Here is a 16,787-nt window from a genome sequence, read left to right on the forward strand (position 1 = left end):
GCGCTGAACCCAGCGGCGAGCCGCGCAGCGCACTCCGCATCCTATGTGAAAGCTGCATTACACGCTGCAAGCTGCACGCGCAATGTGGTGGCAGATGTCTTGTTGTGCTGTTGTTGAGTGTCAGAATAGCAATGCCAAAAAAAGATGGTCTTTATTATTATAGAATACCGTCGTCGAAGACACCATTTGAAGATAAACGTAGGCGTTTATGGTTGCAATAAGCCCTTAAACGGACAGACTGGGGTGATTAAATCATCTGGAAATCTATTAATAATTAGAATAAAAAATAATTAGAGAAGATGCCCGGTGTTATGTCGAAGTCTGTTCCCTCTATGTGTTTCTTATAGCGTTTTCATCACGTTACGTTTATAATTTATTTAGAAAGATTAAATATTTGAATGGGATATAATGAAAAAGCAATAATATCACCATTTATTAAATATTTCATAATTTTTCTGTTTTCTATTATTTCTTTTTATCTTATATCTTAGCCTATGTCTTCTTTCTGTTTGTTCTAAAATTATTATGTTTATATACTTAATAAATATATAAATATAGCACACACACACACACACACACACACAGTAAAGTGTTATTTAATATATAAACAGTCCTATGCATATTAGTTTGCATAATAGTTTTATTATAGTTTTAGAACAAACATGTAAGATAAGGAAGAAATAATAGAAAACAGAAAAATGATCTTAATCTAAAAAATCTAAAATGCTTGATTCTGATTGGCCAGCCACAACATTCCAAGGTTTGTTCTTTTCAGATAACTACTGCTCAAAACGAACTTAAAACTAACACACACAGCAGCGGAACATTTTGACAGGCATCGAAATTTCGACGATATTACACAAAAAATGAATATGTCTTTTAATACCATATATGACATTATATTTACAAATGATTAAACCAAATAGTGTGTTCGTGACATTTAAATGTCTTGTCAAAAATAAACAGGGTTTCCTTGCGGAAGGTCTGCATTCATTAAAAATTAGCAAATAAAATATTCCAAATCATTATTTATTGTTCCTTACCTTACTTGTGAGGTAAATAAATGTATTAAGCAGGATAATGTACAGTCAGCCGGTTGTTATCGTGCAATAAGTGATACAAGTTTACACTCTCTGGGCTTATTTCTGCGATAATAACCGGCTACCTATACATTATCCCTTATATGTCTTTATAGGGACTTTATGTGTGTGAACATATGCCCGCACATGCAATGATTCCAGAAAATGCGTCACATACCATATTTACCATATTTCCTACAGTATATGGTAAAAACTTAATTGTGCACAGCACAACATGGAATTAGAATACTAATGCTTCGGATTAGTCATTTCTTTTGATTCCTGATTCTCTGAATAGACATGCAAGTGATGCTTTCTCCAGTGTTTTGCATATTGCATTTTTGTAACTTTGCGCATAGCGCTGCTGCATATGAAAATGACAGAAGTCCATCAAGTATAATCAGGTTTATATGAGGGGTCAGGGTCACAGCAGAGCGACTGCTGCCACGGGTGCGTGTACAGAACAGGTCCTGTTAGAGAGAGGTAGTGAAAAACGCAATGTGCAAAAATCTATTTGTGGCCGGTATTTTCAAGTTACTTGTCCGGTCGGGCAAGTAAACATCTCACACTTGCCCATCCAAAACATCACTTGTCTCACTTGTAATGTTAAAAGATCTCAAAGCTTTCAAATGTTCTTAAATACGCTGCATGACACTGAAAAGAAATGTATTATATACAGCTTTTTACAAAGTTACATTTTAAATCCCAAAAGCCTGAGTGTCGCTCTGATTATCCCCTCCCAAAAATCATCGAGAAAAGAAAAACGAGAAAATCGTGTCCAGGACCTTGATCTGGTCAGATTAACTTGTAATGTGAGACGTTTGCAAATCAAGAATTCTCTATGTTTTATGTTAGGGTTTTTAAAGATTTAAAGATTATTATACAGTAAAGCTAATCGTCATTTCATTAGAGTTTCAAAGGTTTCCTTCACAGGCCGGTTTTCTATCAGAGCTGCTGCATTCAATTTTTTTTCCATTTACAGTGTTTAACTTGGCATTGTGCAAGCAAAAAAGCGAGCTATTAAACAGCCCCCTTGGACTGCGTGAAATGGCTTGGTCTGTTGACATCTGTTTTCATTTTTGTGCTATGAGTTGGCTTCAAATGTGCTATTGGTAAATTTCTAAGCATTTGGGGGAGGCGTTTTTGTTACTGTAGTTTGATGTTACTTTTGTTTTGTTTTGTTGTAGAGTTTGTCAGCTACAGTACAGGATGTAGTTGGCTTTTTTTAGACATTGTCTTAGACCTTTTTTTGGAATAAGGAATTTGGAGAGTTTGTTAAGAGTGTGATAAACCTCTTAACCAAAAACAAGCTTCCTGCCCAATTGATAGCTTGCAGAAACTGCTATTGAAAGACAGCATAAAGAATGTTTTATACAGTATGCGCAAGCGGTGGCCCATAACACTAGTAAGTTAGGTTTAGTCTATAGTCATCATTTGGGTTCATTTATAACATTTTAGATCATACAGTAACCTGCCCTGCATGGTTTTTGTTACAAACATGAATTGAGAACAGTGAGCTTGTTGCAATAAAAAAAAAACATTACTTGTACACCGCACAGCAACCAACAACTGACGAAACACTGATGACGTGAACTCCACTGCTTCACTCCCATTGGTCACTCCCAAAAGTCGCTCATCATTTGCATAAAGTTCAACTTTGTTGCATAGCTGTACACGCCTACTTCCAGCCGCCAGTGGTCAATTTCGCCTGTGTCAATGGAAATCGGCAAGCTTCAATTAAAATGAATGAAATTGTGTCGCTCTGCTATTGCTAGTTGCAGGCGGTGTGCATGCAGCTTTAGTCCTATGTACTGGCCATATATTTGTATAATTTATATGAATATAGTAGTAAGTGTTTAACCTTTATTCAGATATACATAACGTGTCATTTATGTGGATTTTACTTAATACTATAAATATTTACCTAAATAGTAACTAAATATGCTACACAATCCATATTAGATTAAATGAGTTGCTTGTACTTTATTTTACAATATGTGCACTTACTGTACAATGTATTCACCCAACAAAATACTAAGTAATATAAAGGTGATTATAGAGTCAGTCATATAAGTTATATACGTTAATTTACTTGATTGTAAATTCATTGTACGGTACTTATGATAGCATAGCACCTTTTTAACCTTTAAATATATCATAGTATTATTATAGGTGTGGTAATAGCAAAATAGCTTGTTCAAAATTATCAGTACTTAAAAGTTACAGGGTCAATGTTTTAGCAGTTGGCAAGTATTCCTCTACAAAATTCCCTCAGTGTAATCTCATTACGTTCTGTTTTTGGTTTTCCAAATATCTGAGGTTTACCTCTCTGGGAAGCCCCTCCCCTATACATTTCAGTCTAGATTGTTTGACAACAATTACAGGAAGAAATCCACAACAGAGGGGCTTAACAGAGATGCTGATCCAATCGGCAATTCCCCCGGAGTGTCATGCTGCGAAAAACGTCATCATGGCTTATATCCTTTTAACTCTTACTAGTTTGTTCCAGTAAGGAAATTCTACAGATCTTACTGGGATTTCCAGTGGTTTTCCAACTTGTTGATCCAACTGAAAAGTCTTTAATCACAAGATTGGTTTTACTTTCGGTAGGAAGATGTTTTCACTGTAGAAGTTTTTGAAGAAGGTGGGCGTGATACCTCTATTGAAACCAGCTGGATAAACAAATGTCCATTCACTGGTCATGCCTAAAGAACAGCACTGTTTTTCTGATGAATGTTGACATGTTCACATCTGATGTGGTTTCCTGTTTCTGGGTTTAGTCTCTCTACATTGCTGCATTTTCTTTGATGTTTGCTCTTTTATTAAACACAAGTAATGTTATCTAGATATCAGACAGTGGTTTCAAGCTTCTTCTTTTTTTAGGTCTAGACTTGTAGATAGTTTATGTGAATCCTGTCAATAACATATGTTAATCTATAAGCAATTTATCAATTAAAATTTCTGTTAATATTTTAAGCGCCCCCAGGGAATGTGCTCTGTACAGAGTTATGTGAAGTACTTGCTGGACTTCACAGGAGCATTCTTTTGAGGGTAACATACGCAATTAATGGTAAAGTTGATGCCAGGTTTAACTGTTTGTCAGAAATATTGTTTGTTGAGCAATTTTAGAAATCTTGGTCTTCCCCCAGTCAGATAGTTGATCTTTTAATGCCATAAACATTGCAGTTGTCACTAGCTGGATTCCATCGAAACGTGAAGCGAATCTTTTCAAGATTCGCAAAAAAAAAATGCGAACAAGGTGCGTTTCCATCAAGTTGTTCGAGTGAGTGATGGTGGCATTGGCAACCTTGTAACCATCAGTAAATAAACAAGGCACGCTTAGAAAATAAAGACAGGGCTGCATTTAATTTTTTTTTCAAAAACCACCTCAAGCGAGCATAAAAACTTTTTTTGCGAATGAATGAATTTTTAAATAAAATCAGGGTGATGGAAACCCAGCTAATGTTGGGCAGAAACCTTGCATCTACATATTTCGTATCATTACTTTTGGTCACATGTTACAACTATCTGGGGGTTATTTAACGAATGAAATATATCTAAAAAAATAAAATAAACCTCACAACTCCGTTGGATCCTCAAACTGTCAGGAAAGCCGTATAACTCCACCACGCCCCTATCAAGAATAGTGTCACACACATTTTGAACTGTCTGTGTTTGTTTGCAATGGAAGGCTAATACAATGAATATGTATAGCTTATATTCAACCAATGCTATAATATAAAGGCTAATGTTTTAGATGTTTGAGGAGCGGAAAAAATTGGAGCACTTAGTTTGCAGCACTTCGACCTCAGGCGCAGCAATATTAACGGAAGTTTGAGCGAGAGGGGGAGTAGTCAGGAGTGACGATGTTACTGCGTGCTAGTGTTGCTTTCGTCAACGAAAAGTATGACTAAATATAGTCGTCAACGAACCTTTTTCACGTGACGAAAACGAGACGAGACGCAACGAAAATGCTGGTCATGTGACAATGACTTTAATAAAATGTATGATGAAATATCATTGATGAATAAAAATGAGACTAAAAGTGGTTTACAAAATAAAAACTAAGCTAAAATGTCTCTTCATTTTCGTTGACCAAAACGAGACGCGACGAAATGTTATAACGTTATTTAGTCTTTTTTGTCTTTAAAGCAGGCTGCCAAAGGTTGAAGTGCTGCAAACTAAGTGCTCTTCCGCCGTACAATATAGTTCTCATTTTTGTCCGCTTAAAAATCGCCACATTTTATTTTGTGCCACCATACTTACTTGTGTAACTACTCATGTAACAGTCTTTAAATAGGGAAAACTTGGAAGTGTTTTGTGGCTTCTAAATTCATCCCTCTTTGGATCCTAAGGATTGAATGGGGCTAGGCTAAATGCTAACACATTCACAACGCGCTATACAAAGATTAAGTGCATGCATTGAAAAAAGATAGGTATGTATTCATTTGTCTAAGTTGAGGTAAGAACATAGTAAAAAATGTAAAACTGTGGTGTTTTCCTTTAAGCTCAAATTGTGATAAAACACGTTTATTCGAAGTTGTTTCAGCTACTGCTTATGCACAAAGGTTGGCAAGCACCTTACGCGTGTCTGTATAGAGCTCCTCCCCCAGCGAATCATTATCGATTGTTGATTGGTTCTTTTAACAGCAAAGTTTCTGTTAAGAACAATGCACAACAAAGTTTTGTATGTTTTAAAAAGGTTAAGCCATAAAGCGCTGATGTTTTGAGTAATTTTTGAAAACGTGAAAAATAATTTTCATGTCGTTGTGCAATGACAGTGGAGTGTTGTCCATTTAACAAGAATATATATATATATATATGAAGAGTTTGGTTCCAAAACGCAATAAATCCATTTTGACAAATTTCGGTAAAAACGTGTTTTCTATACCAAGAAAGTGACAAGATGAAAACCACTATTTTCTGTTACAAACTTTCACATAGCATCTTTAGGTTATAAAAACATAAAAAATTCAAATCCATAATTTGATTTTCAAAGATTTATTATAAAAACTAATTATTTTTTCCACAAAATGCAATAAATCCATGACAAGTTTTTATTCAAAATGCTATAAATCTATTGAATCAATCGCCTATATAAATGTGCATTCATCTTTGCCATGATATATTCATTTAGTTGACTAGTGGTATACACTAATAAAAAATATAAACATTAATGTCATTAATCAAAACACTTACTTTGTGATATTAAGAACACTGTCATTGCTGCGGTTATACTTGACGTCGTCGCTTAACGTTTTTCACAGCGATCAGCTGTAAAATGTTTTGGTCCTGCTCGATTTTCGTTGACTTTGAGTAAAATTATGGAAAGTTTTTCATAAGATCCCCTGGGGTCAATGTGTTATCATGACAGAAACTTGATGCTGTCGGCCCGGGCAAACAAGCACCCGTCTCCCGAGTGCCTCTTGCGTAAATTATTAGATGTTGATGGCTTACGTTTCTTTCCCGTCACAGAAAACCATCACAGGTTTATCAATCCTATTAAAGTATTATTTTGTTTTTGTTCGTTTGGTGATCACGAAGTACATAGTAAATGAGGAAAACTAGGATTCCGTGTACTCAACGCGCCGCCATTGTTTGTTTACATTGCGTGAATGGTGCGCTGTAATCTGTGGAGTGGATTTATGGCATTCTGTAGAAAAGGGGGAGTGGCGTTTATTGCATTTTGGGAAAAAAGGGAGAAAAGATGACAGAATAACACGGCGGATATTGGATTTTGCGTAAAATTAAGAATTTACTTTTAAATACTGACCTGATATAATACTGATTCTGGCAGTAATTTTTTCCAAAATGGCATTTATTGCGTTTTGGAACCAAACTCTTCATATATATATATATATATACACACACACACACACACACACACACACACACACACACACACACACACACACACACACACACACACACACACACACACACACACACATACACACACACACACACACACAAACATTTTGCACAAGAAAGACAATCATAGCCCATGTTTGATCAGCAGTTTTTAAATTATAATTATAAAATGGTTAACTTAAATTTTGGATGCCTCTTGCGCCTCTTTTGATCATTTGGTGCTGTAAGATATGAACAAACATGACAAATATGTGTGCTAAAATATCACATTCTGTTCTTTGAGAAAATGTGTCCAGATGGTGATGGCTTTAGCAGGAAAACTTGCCCCAGCTGTCTTATGTTAATGTGTGAAGGGTTTTTGTTTTTAGTTAACATGCATATTTAAGAATGTCTTTCAATTTACCAGCCATTAATACTACTGTTTTACTCCGCTATTGTTTAAAAGACTAATTGTGTAGTAATAAGAACAAAAAGACAATAAGGTTTAACATGAAACACTGTTCATAAGCCATTTTTAATTTTGTAATTTGATGTATTTATGGTTGATACTGAATATTCAGTGACAAATTATGCAAGATTTAAGTGTATTCATAAGAAAATGACTACAAAAGTGTTGGAGGGTTTATGAACACAAGACAAGTGAACATGTATTATGTAATGTATATTCTCAATATACAATATTACATTCAGTGGGCGCTTTTATCCAAAGCGATTTACAGTGCATTCAAAGTATACATTTCATCTGTATGAGCGCCCTGGGAATGAAACCTGTGACCTCTTCTAATGCAATTGTCTACCAGCAAAGCTATGTGAATATAAATGGGGTCAGTTTTCATTTTACGTTGACTTTAAATCACTTTAAGTTACATTTTTAAGGTTTCTCCTTCTGCTTTTTTATTTAAAGATAAAGCTGAATTTCTACCAGACTAATTTACAGAATTTTTGTTATCATTTATTAAGTTCACATTAAGTTCTTTAATGTTACCGGTGCAGACTTGTGCAGGCTCTTTCAGTTTGATTTAAGACCAGTTACCCTTCTTAACAGTGTTCTATATACTGTGAGTGCAGTGCATATTCAAATTTTTAAACTAAAGTGTATTTTATATAAATGTTAGAGTTAAATTTACTTTTGTTTTGATTTGTGATTGTGCCGGATGTTATTGTATGTTTAATCATTAGAGAAGACCCCCTCGTTACTCACAAAGAGTCTTTGGATCTCTGGAGATTTGAATCTTTGAGGCAATGACCTAGATTTCATTACCAGCAGTCCCACTTCCCTCATGTCAGCACTTTCCCAACAGTCTTCTTCAAACAGAGTTGTTTTGGGAAAATCTTCAGGGCGAAAATAAGAAACAGAAGCGTTTGCATGCTTCATGATAGTTGCTCTGCTGATTAATTTGTATAACCGCAAGCTCTTATCATACCACGATAACAGAGACAGCCACCAGTAGAATTAAAATAGACTGCAGTAGAGCTAAAGTCATGAACAGTTTTTAATTTTAGTCCCTAAAATTACCATAAATGTAGCTGACGATCACTTTTTAATGTGCAGAAACCCATTGGCATATAGTTTACATACACATTTTGTTTTTAATGGTACATCAATGGTGGTATCTCACCAGCTTTCTTTTGGTTGTGTTTATCAGTTTTAAGTTTTTTTTTTTTTTCGCAAAACAGTTGTTTGCTAGCAATTAAATATCTTTAATATCTTCAAATTCACTAACAGTTTTATGGAGTTGCAAAAAACACCAGATTTTGGTGCATTCAAAGGTCAGGATATACAATAGAGGGTATGCATTGACGTCACTTTTCCACGTGACCACGCCAAAGCTCGCCCTGTAGAGTGGCAAAATGGCTGGTTTTCATAGCGGCTGCTGCGAAAACGGCAGTAGAACTGACTATTATCATTAAATATAGTTAGTCGATTGAAATTAAGTCACAACCTCGAACTTAGAATAAAAAAAATTAATCGTCGATGCTGCCACGCCCCCATGTCATGTCCGGTTGGCTTGCCAAGCGGGAAAAAAACATATGTTGAGTGCTGCGAGTCAACCTCCTCTAACTTAGCTAGCTACAGCCAGTCAAAAGATATCATGGCAGATGCAGGAGACACCACGCAAGCTGCTCTTTACATGGGAAACAAAAAAACAGCAAGCGCCTCACGCCTTCAGCTGAACTCAGAACAGAGCACACACACGTGGACAGCCGAACAGCGTCTGTGCCAGGACGGGTCATTTCTCTGAACTGAGATCTGTTTTAGTTTCACATCAACCTATTTTAGTTGCTTAAAGTTATGAAAACAGCATTTAAACATGACTTATTGGACTATAGTCTCACAATCTCGTCTAACGGTAATAAAAGCGCGTTTTTAAAGGGACACTTCACCCATTTGCATTAAGCTTTGTATAGTTAGAACCCCAGTCATGTTTTTGAATGGTCATGCATAATTTTTCATTCAAATAGGCACCAAATTCGAAATGTATGTTACATTTCAACTACAAATATGACGCACTTTCTATAAAGATTAATGTTTCTACAGGTGAAATGCTCCTTTAAGGTGCAAAGTACTGACAGGAATGTTCATTTGACAGTAAGTTTCATTTTATCAGGTGTGATAAACATGTGCATGTACCATATTTTTCCACTGGCATCACGACTAATATGGCAGGGCATCTCCGGGTTCAAGGTCAGATATTATATTTCATGAAAGTCTAGTCTAAAAATGGCATAGCATTTTTTTGTGATTTCAAAAACATGTAAAAATTGAGAATGTTATTGAGATGTTATCGAATTGAGGATTTGGAGAATCGTGACACCCTACTTAACAGTGACCCTAACAACTAGCTAAACAACCAGTAATTTGTGAACATTGGCATATGGCCAGACATTGTTTTTCCTGACATACATGTTTGTCTTGCCTAACACTATTTAACCATCCCACCTTTGTATAACACAAGGCTCATCATAATGAATGTTTTTAATCAAGGCTCACTGACATAATTCTTTGGAATTACACAGAATAAGAGTATTCATTGGTGTATTTTTATAGGATTTTTTATCCCAAAAATGTACGTACCTGACATTTGGCTACTGCTACTGATTTACCTCTCCTAGACACGTTTAGACGCGTTTTTCACGCTATGTTAATGCTGTCGCTCAGACTTTTTGCCACTCAGTGGGCGTAACCGCAGTCACTTTTGCCGAAGGTGATGTCACATGCATACCCTCTCTAAACTACAGCCTACTGTGTATTTGTTTTCCGTACAGCTAGGGCTGGGCGATTTTACCAATATTTTTTTATTTCTCTTTGATAACAGTGTCCATAACACACGCTGTTTCTGCTAATCTGATGTTAATCGGTCATTGGTAAGGTGAACAGCGCGACCAATAATGTATAATGAATTGCAAACTAATAATGACTTTTTTGGAAAGATTCATTTAAAGGATTGGTAAAAAAGAAATTATTGACAAAATTATTAATTAAGAATCTAATCAAATTGTAAACAATTTATAGTAGAATGTTATGAATAGTTAAAAGAAAAATAATAGTTGAATTTTTTCATTTAACATATGACTACAATCAAATACAACAAAACATATAAACATGCTTGAACATAGGTTTTAGGGCTAGTTTTGACATTTTGGCTACCATTATATTTCTAAACAATGCCTAATTTCTGCATAGATATTTTTAAAAAGTGAATTAATGTCTTATTTATAGTTATGTTGATAACTGTTCTTCAGAACTTTAGTTTCTTTAACAATATGTTGTTGCATCTTATAAAAAAATGATTGGAAAGAGAATGTTATTGCAGTATTGTGTTTTTTTTTTAAGTTGACTAGTAAAATGAAATCGAACCGTGAACTGGTCAAATGTTGTGAAAAAAATTTGCACTCGGTACGGTTCGGTATGTTGAGTACAGTGTAAGTGACGTCAGCAATGCCATCATTGGCCCTCATGCATTTTGCCTTTGAATGTTGTTTCACACAACATAACATAGCCTCAAGTGCCATCTTGCTATAATAAAACTTCACAATAAAAATATTTAAACCAAAATTTGAAAGCTAAAGTGGAACCATAAATCACCCTTTATAGTTCTCCTGTATGGGTGTTGTGTACTGTAGTGATATGCATAGAAAATAGTAAACATGTGTGTTACATATTGCCTTAAGACGTTGCTTATTCAGAGGTTTAGATTAACTAAAACATCTCAGCAATGTCCTGAAGCCACATAGAAATGTAAAGCTTGTGAAAAACAGCATGTGAGCGAAGTTCAACTTTTCCCAGTTTCACTGTCGTCATGACAAATCAGTGTCTGATGAAATTTCAAGTATTGCAATAAGCCGTTATTGGCTAATCAGTTCAATCTTTGCCTTTGGTATGCTTCTTTTACTTGAGTGTACTTATAGTAAACTCTTTTTGTCTCCAAAAATTAAGCAGACTGTTTTTGTTACTTTACACTAATGTAGAGCATTTATGTACAAGCGTATAGTTGTGATTGCAGAACACGAAATTAATTTCAATAATGTGAATAGTCAAAATAATATAACAAAATATTAGGTGCAAGAAAATGGAAAAAAAAGGTCTGATCCACATTAATATGATTCATTTAAGTTTTACATTCGTGTAAATCCAAACTGATCTGTTTTAAGGCAGCACCATATATCACTTCAGCATCGACATCACAATGTGAGTCACAAAAAACAATGTGGCAACAATAAATATGGTTACAAAGAAACTTTTATAAATACAATATGCTTGCTTGACAAGTGGTATGTACAGTAATACCATCATGCAACTATTTTTCTCAAGTTGTCATCCCAGAGTTATACAAAAAATTAAAGGCAAAAGTGAATTTCTCTTAAACAGAGCTTTTCAATAAGTTATTTAGTATTTCTTATATTTCAGTATACATTACAGGAAACCAAAACAAGACATTGCTATGTCAGTTTTTCTTCAATATCATGCAGCCCTAATCTGTTTTCAGCATTTCATTTAAAGACTGAAAATGATTTTCTGTCCATTACAGGGCGACGATCGAGGAGGTGGAGGGCGACGTCTGTGAACTGGAGAACAAACTTGACAAGGTGCAGTATATGTTGTAGTGCTGTCAGGCCCGGATTAACACAGTGAAGTGCCCCAGGGTGACCCCATTTCAAATGCCCCCCAAAGAAAAAATATATATATGAAACTCTAGTCATTCAGGGCTCCAGACTATCTTTTTTGTTATTAGGAGCACTGTACCCCCTGACTGAAAATTTTAGGAGCACCAGCAGAAAATTTAGGGCACACCTTAAATCAGCCTGCAATGCAGTTTTTCACATTTTTACAAAATAACTGCATTACTGACAAATCATAAATAAACTTAACTCTATGCAGTTGCTGCACATGCACAATTGATGAAACTTTCAGAATAGGAAGTTATGAACCAAAGAATCATACATCCTCTTTAACTAATTCTAGGCATAAGATACACACATATACAATATGTTATACCCAGATAGCATACTGTAATGAGATATATGGCAGGGCAATATACATACTTGTATCCTTGTATCCTCTTTTATCCAGTTTTCCTTAACTGGGCACTTATGTAGACCTTTATTCTCATCCGTAATGTTTTTTTGTGTTAATAGGCTAAAAGTTCTCCCATTCTCTTTATCTTTCATTTCTGAAAAGTTTAATTTTAAACTCTCCCGCGCGGTTCTGACTGAGATGTGTTGACTTTACCTGGGCTGCGTAGACCCATCGGTACAATCAACGGAGGTCATGGTGACTTAAAACGATATACCCGTCATGCAATTGAGCGGTTAAAACCCGATCACGCATTTCGTAGTTTTGTGTGCCCGCACATGTGCGAGTACTTGTACAAAAAACATTTTGCCCACAGTCTGGAGCCCTTGGTGTCCCCCTATTGCCTGGTGCCCCAGGGCACTCGCCCAATTCCATCTATGGATAATCCGGCCCTGTGTGCTTTGCAATAAATTGTTTTTGATTTTCAATTAAAAAATTGATTAAAAATTCTTGAGCTAATCGATTATTGATTAAAATATCAATTGTGTGCTGCTGAACCGATGTGTTTGTAAGGCACTTCGAAAGCACCACTGCTTTATCCCATGTAGCCTATTGCAACACTTACTTAAATGTTTAAATAAATGCATGTTTTCAAAGTCACTGAGCAATCATGTTAAATAATCATGAGTATGATTTTATAACCAAAATAACTGTGATGTTGATTTTTCCTATAATCGAGCAGCCCTAAAATACTGGACTAGTATATATGGATGTGGATTTATGGGCAAGAACCAACATCGATAGAGAACAGAGTGCCGTATGTAAAAATACATTTAGTTAGAGCTATATGCTACATCAGCGAGTTTTTGATCATTAATGTGAATTATGTTGTTTTCAGGGTATCTTTAAATGAGAGTTCCATGGGAATCAAATCCGTGATCTTTGCTCTGCCTTGAACTTAGGATTCCTTATTTTGTCATAAAGCTTTTGTAAATTGTGTTTTATAAGAGTTACTTATGAAGCTTCTCCAAATAAAAGGGTTAAAATGCACAAATTTGAAGTTATCCATATTGGCCACCAAAAGCTATTGGTAAACAATAAAGTCATGGCACTCATCTCATTTGGTCTGTCATAATGACCGCTGACTCCTGCATCAGCACAAATCTGCCATAAAAACAGAAGTAATTGAAGGAAAGAGCAAAGGAGCGAATGGCTCATTGTTGAGCCGGTTGCTGACCCACCCAGCGTCATTTGGCCCAGTGGCTGACTTCCTTCTCTCTATGAGGAAGGATATGGAGTCTTAAGGCGGGGCTCCTGAATTAGCACCACATCTTTTCTTAGAAAACAAGATAAACTGTGAGAAGTATGGTAATAAAAGCATCATCAGTCAGACCAGGCTCTAACTGAAACATTAGAAGACAATAACGTAATCATCATGTATGATATTACCATTATGTTTGGACATGTACCGGGCGTATCATGCTAAAATATGATTTTGCCCGGTATCTGTATCTTTTGTTGGTCTCAAACCCTACCACCTAACCCCTAAAATCAGAGGGAAATAATAGGCCAAGATTGATAAGAAAGCACCAAACGTATTCCTGCAGTTTAATTTGTTGATAGACTAGTGTTGCGTCCTGGAACAACATACAAAAGAAATGAGGAAAATAATAAGTAGATTTCGTGATTTGGCCCAAAAAGCATCCTTAATGCCTTAAAAGTGTAGTGTCAAGTTCTGTGTGTAACTCTCATGTGACATTTTATTTGTAGTTGTGATTTATTTTCTGTCATCTCTTCTGTTTAGCTGGTAAAACTATGCATTGGAATGATAGATGCTGGAAAGGCATACAACACGGCCAACAAACAGTTTGTGAACGGCATTCGTGAGCTTGCACAGCAGTCTGCCACAGATGATGTCATAGAGGTATGTGTAGATGTTTAATTCATGTTTTTTAGATCTTAATTTAAGGTTTTTGATCGTTTAGTGTCAGAAACTTTCAGGTTTATTTGTCCTACCCTAGTGTGTCCTGTTTAATTCTGAAAATGTAAAGACTGTTGTTTTTATTTAGCACTCTTTGAAAGCATGCTTGGTTTATATCCACCCAAAACACTGACCATAAACCAACATTCCTACTCTTTCCATTTTTACTTCCCTGCATTTTTTAAATACAGTACCTATTGTTAACGCATTGTAACAATAAGTGTAACACACACACATACAAATGTTTGCTATTCTTGATGCTGTTGTCTTTAACAACCATAAATGGATTTTCATGCAAGCCAACTGTTCCAGCTCATCTCCACACTGGATATACTCACCATTTAATAGTGGTCCAATGGGTCACAAAACTTTGGATCAGTTTTGATCATACAATAGCTGTTTCACAATTTCAAGAAAGCAAAGAATGGACTTGCATTCTCGTGGAGATTAGTCTTGCCAGGTGACCTTGGAAGAACAAACTCAGAAGGTCACGAGAACACAGAACGCACTTGTGAGAATTGAGATGTTTGCGATCTTCCTTTTGGTCACCTGACCTCCCCAGATTTCAGCGCGCAAGTCTGCACTCAATGCATCCTCGATATCAAGAACACATCCGGGTATTTTCATGCGTCCTCTGTACTTGTGTTCTTGGTTAATGATGACGTAGAGCAAGAACACAAGGATGTAAGATCGCCGAAGAAGGCATATTGAGAAATAGCCAGTGTTATGCCAGTTACAGATTGGATCATTTTTACCGATTAGAAAATTACGGGCTAATGTCGCTTTAAGAGGGAGTTCTACACAGAGCCACATATACTGTAGTCTTTTTCGCAATTCTCTTTACTGCACATGCAATCTATATCATGTTTAAAGACACACTATGCAGTTATTTTACCTTAATATAACAGCTTCAAAGTTATTTTGGTGGTAAACAAAGTCATAGTAAGGCGAATCATCCTCCTGTTGAAGCTCGGGGAGGACGCCGCTACCAAAACCAGCAATGCAAGCTTGAGAGAACCGCCCCTGACAAATCTCGCGAGAATCACGACTTGCTTTACGGCAACGACGTCACACACGTTAGGCTTGATCGGGTCCTTGTGACGCTGCAAGAGCCGACCGCCGGATGATGTCAAAGTACAGCGAGAATGATCCGAGACGGCACTTTGACGTCATCTGGCTGTCGGTTCTTGCAGCGCTGCATGAAGTCGATCAAGCCTATAACAACAACTGCACGTGCGAATTTGAGACGTAAGGCTAAACGATTTAAAAGTTAAGAAAGCGCGTTCGGAAGTGAGTAGGAAAAGGAAAAGAGAATCTGACTGCATTAGGAACCGGACAAGAGTCCCACTCGGTCAGGTTTTTACTCGTTGGCGTGAGCTAAAAAACAGCACTGTAGGGATGCTGATCTGGCGATCTTGTTGATGGACTAGTAAGTAAATCTTTCATTTGTAAACTTGTTTGCGGTCTATGTTGTATGTTGTTGCGCTTGCTTGTAGTATGTCATGCGATTATCATGACAACAGTTGTCAATATCTCACATAATTATCAGGACATAAATAAGCCTAAAGGTTGTAAATAGCACCACATAAATAGCAATAATCATGTATAGTGACATTATAACGAACAATGTTATGAGATAATGCAACGTACACAATTAACTTTGTCATGGCATTTTGTAATGTTTACTTGTGATTTAGCTGCAATCATGTAAAAACATTATAAGCTAGCAAACGCGGTACTTTATTATTATATGCACTCTACACTTGGAATAAACTTCTTATTATCCTATTACCATCATCTGTAGTTTAGTAGACTATGCAGTAGCCTAATATTTGTATGAAATTGTGAAACATTACCTGGTCATTATCTTTGGAGTACTAGAGTGGGAAATTACGACAGTCGCAAGTATTCTCCAGTGACTCTAGGGGTCGCTGTTTGACAAAAACGCCGAATTGCATAGAGCCGCTTTAAGCTTGCTGCGGGAGATTTCATTTTTTACGTGAGGATAGTAATGATGACTAAAAGGACGATTTTGGAAGAAAAGCCAGATCTAAAAGATCCAGATCGTCAATGACAAATCAGTACTGCTTGCTTCCTGTACAGTTCGCACCTTCGCACGAATGGAAAGTGAAAGTATCGCGAGCACGGATTCAAACCTGATTTAGGTACCTGATGCCTAAATTGCATACTCTATAATTAACCAATCAAATCTATGAGAAAATGCAAAAGAATTTAAATATAGGGAGGAAAAATATAAGTCAAGACGGAGATGCATTTTAGTAGCCCGACTGTAAGGCACAATAGCCCCAGGATATTGGGTTAGCGATTTTGCAAGTCCTTA

At 36.2% G+C, this 16,787-nt stretch overlaps 1 protein-coding gene across 10 annotated transcripts in view; it reads left to right on the forward strand.

The window, feature by feature from the left end:
- The window catches only part of acap2b (ArfGAP with coiled-coil, ankyrin repeat and PH domains 2b), a 58,056-nt gene that overhangs the window by 2,908 nt on the left and 38,361 nt on the right, over positions 1 to 16,787 (forward strand). For all 10 annotated transcript variants that reach the window (XR_012366061.1, XR_012366059.1, XR_012366062.1 and 7 more), the window contains exons 2-3: positions 11,981 to 12,038; positions 14,270 to 14,389. Coding sequence is in view for 3 of the 10 variants with exons in the window: in XM_073862211.1 (XP_073718312.1) it covers positions 11,981 to 12,038; positions 14,270 to 14,389 (178 nt within the window). In the remaining 7 variants the exon portion in view is untranslated. The remainder of the gene's footprint in view (positions 1 to 11,980; positions 12,039 to 14,269; positions 14,390 to 16,787) is intronic.

Source organism: Misgurnus anguillicaudatus, chromosome 23, assembly GCF_027580225.2.
Source record: "Misgurnus anguillicaudatus chromosome 23, ASM2758022v2, whole genome shotgun sequence".
NCBI classification, from domain to species: Eukaryota; Metazoa; Chordata; class Actinopteri; order Cypriniformes; family Cobitidae; genus Misgurnus; species Misgurnus anguillicaudatus.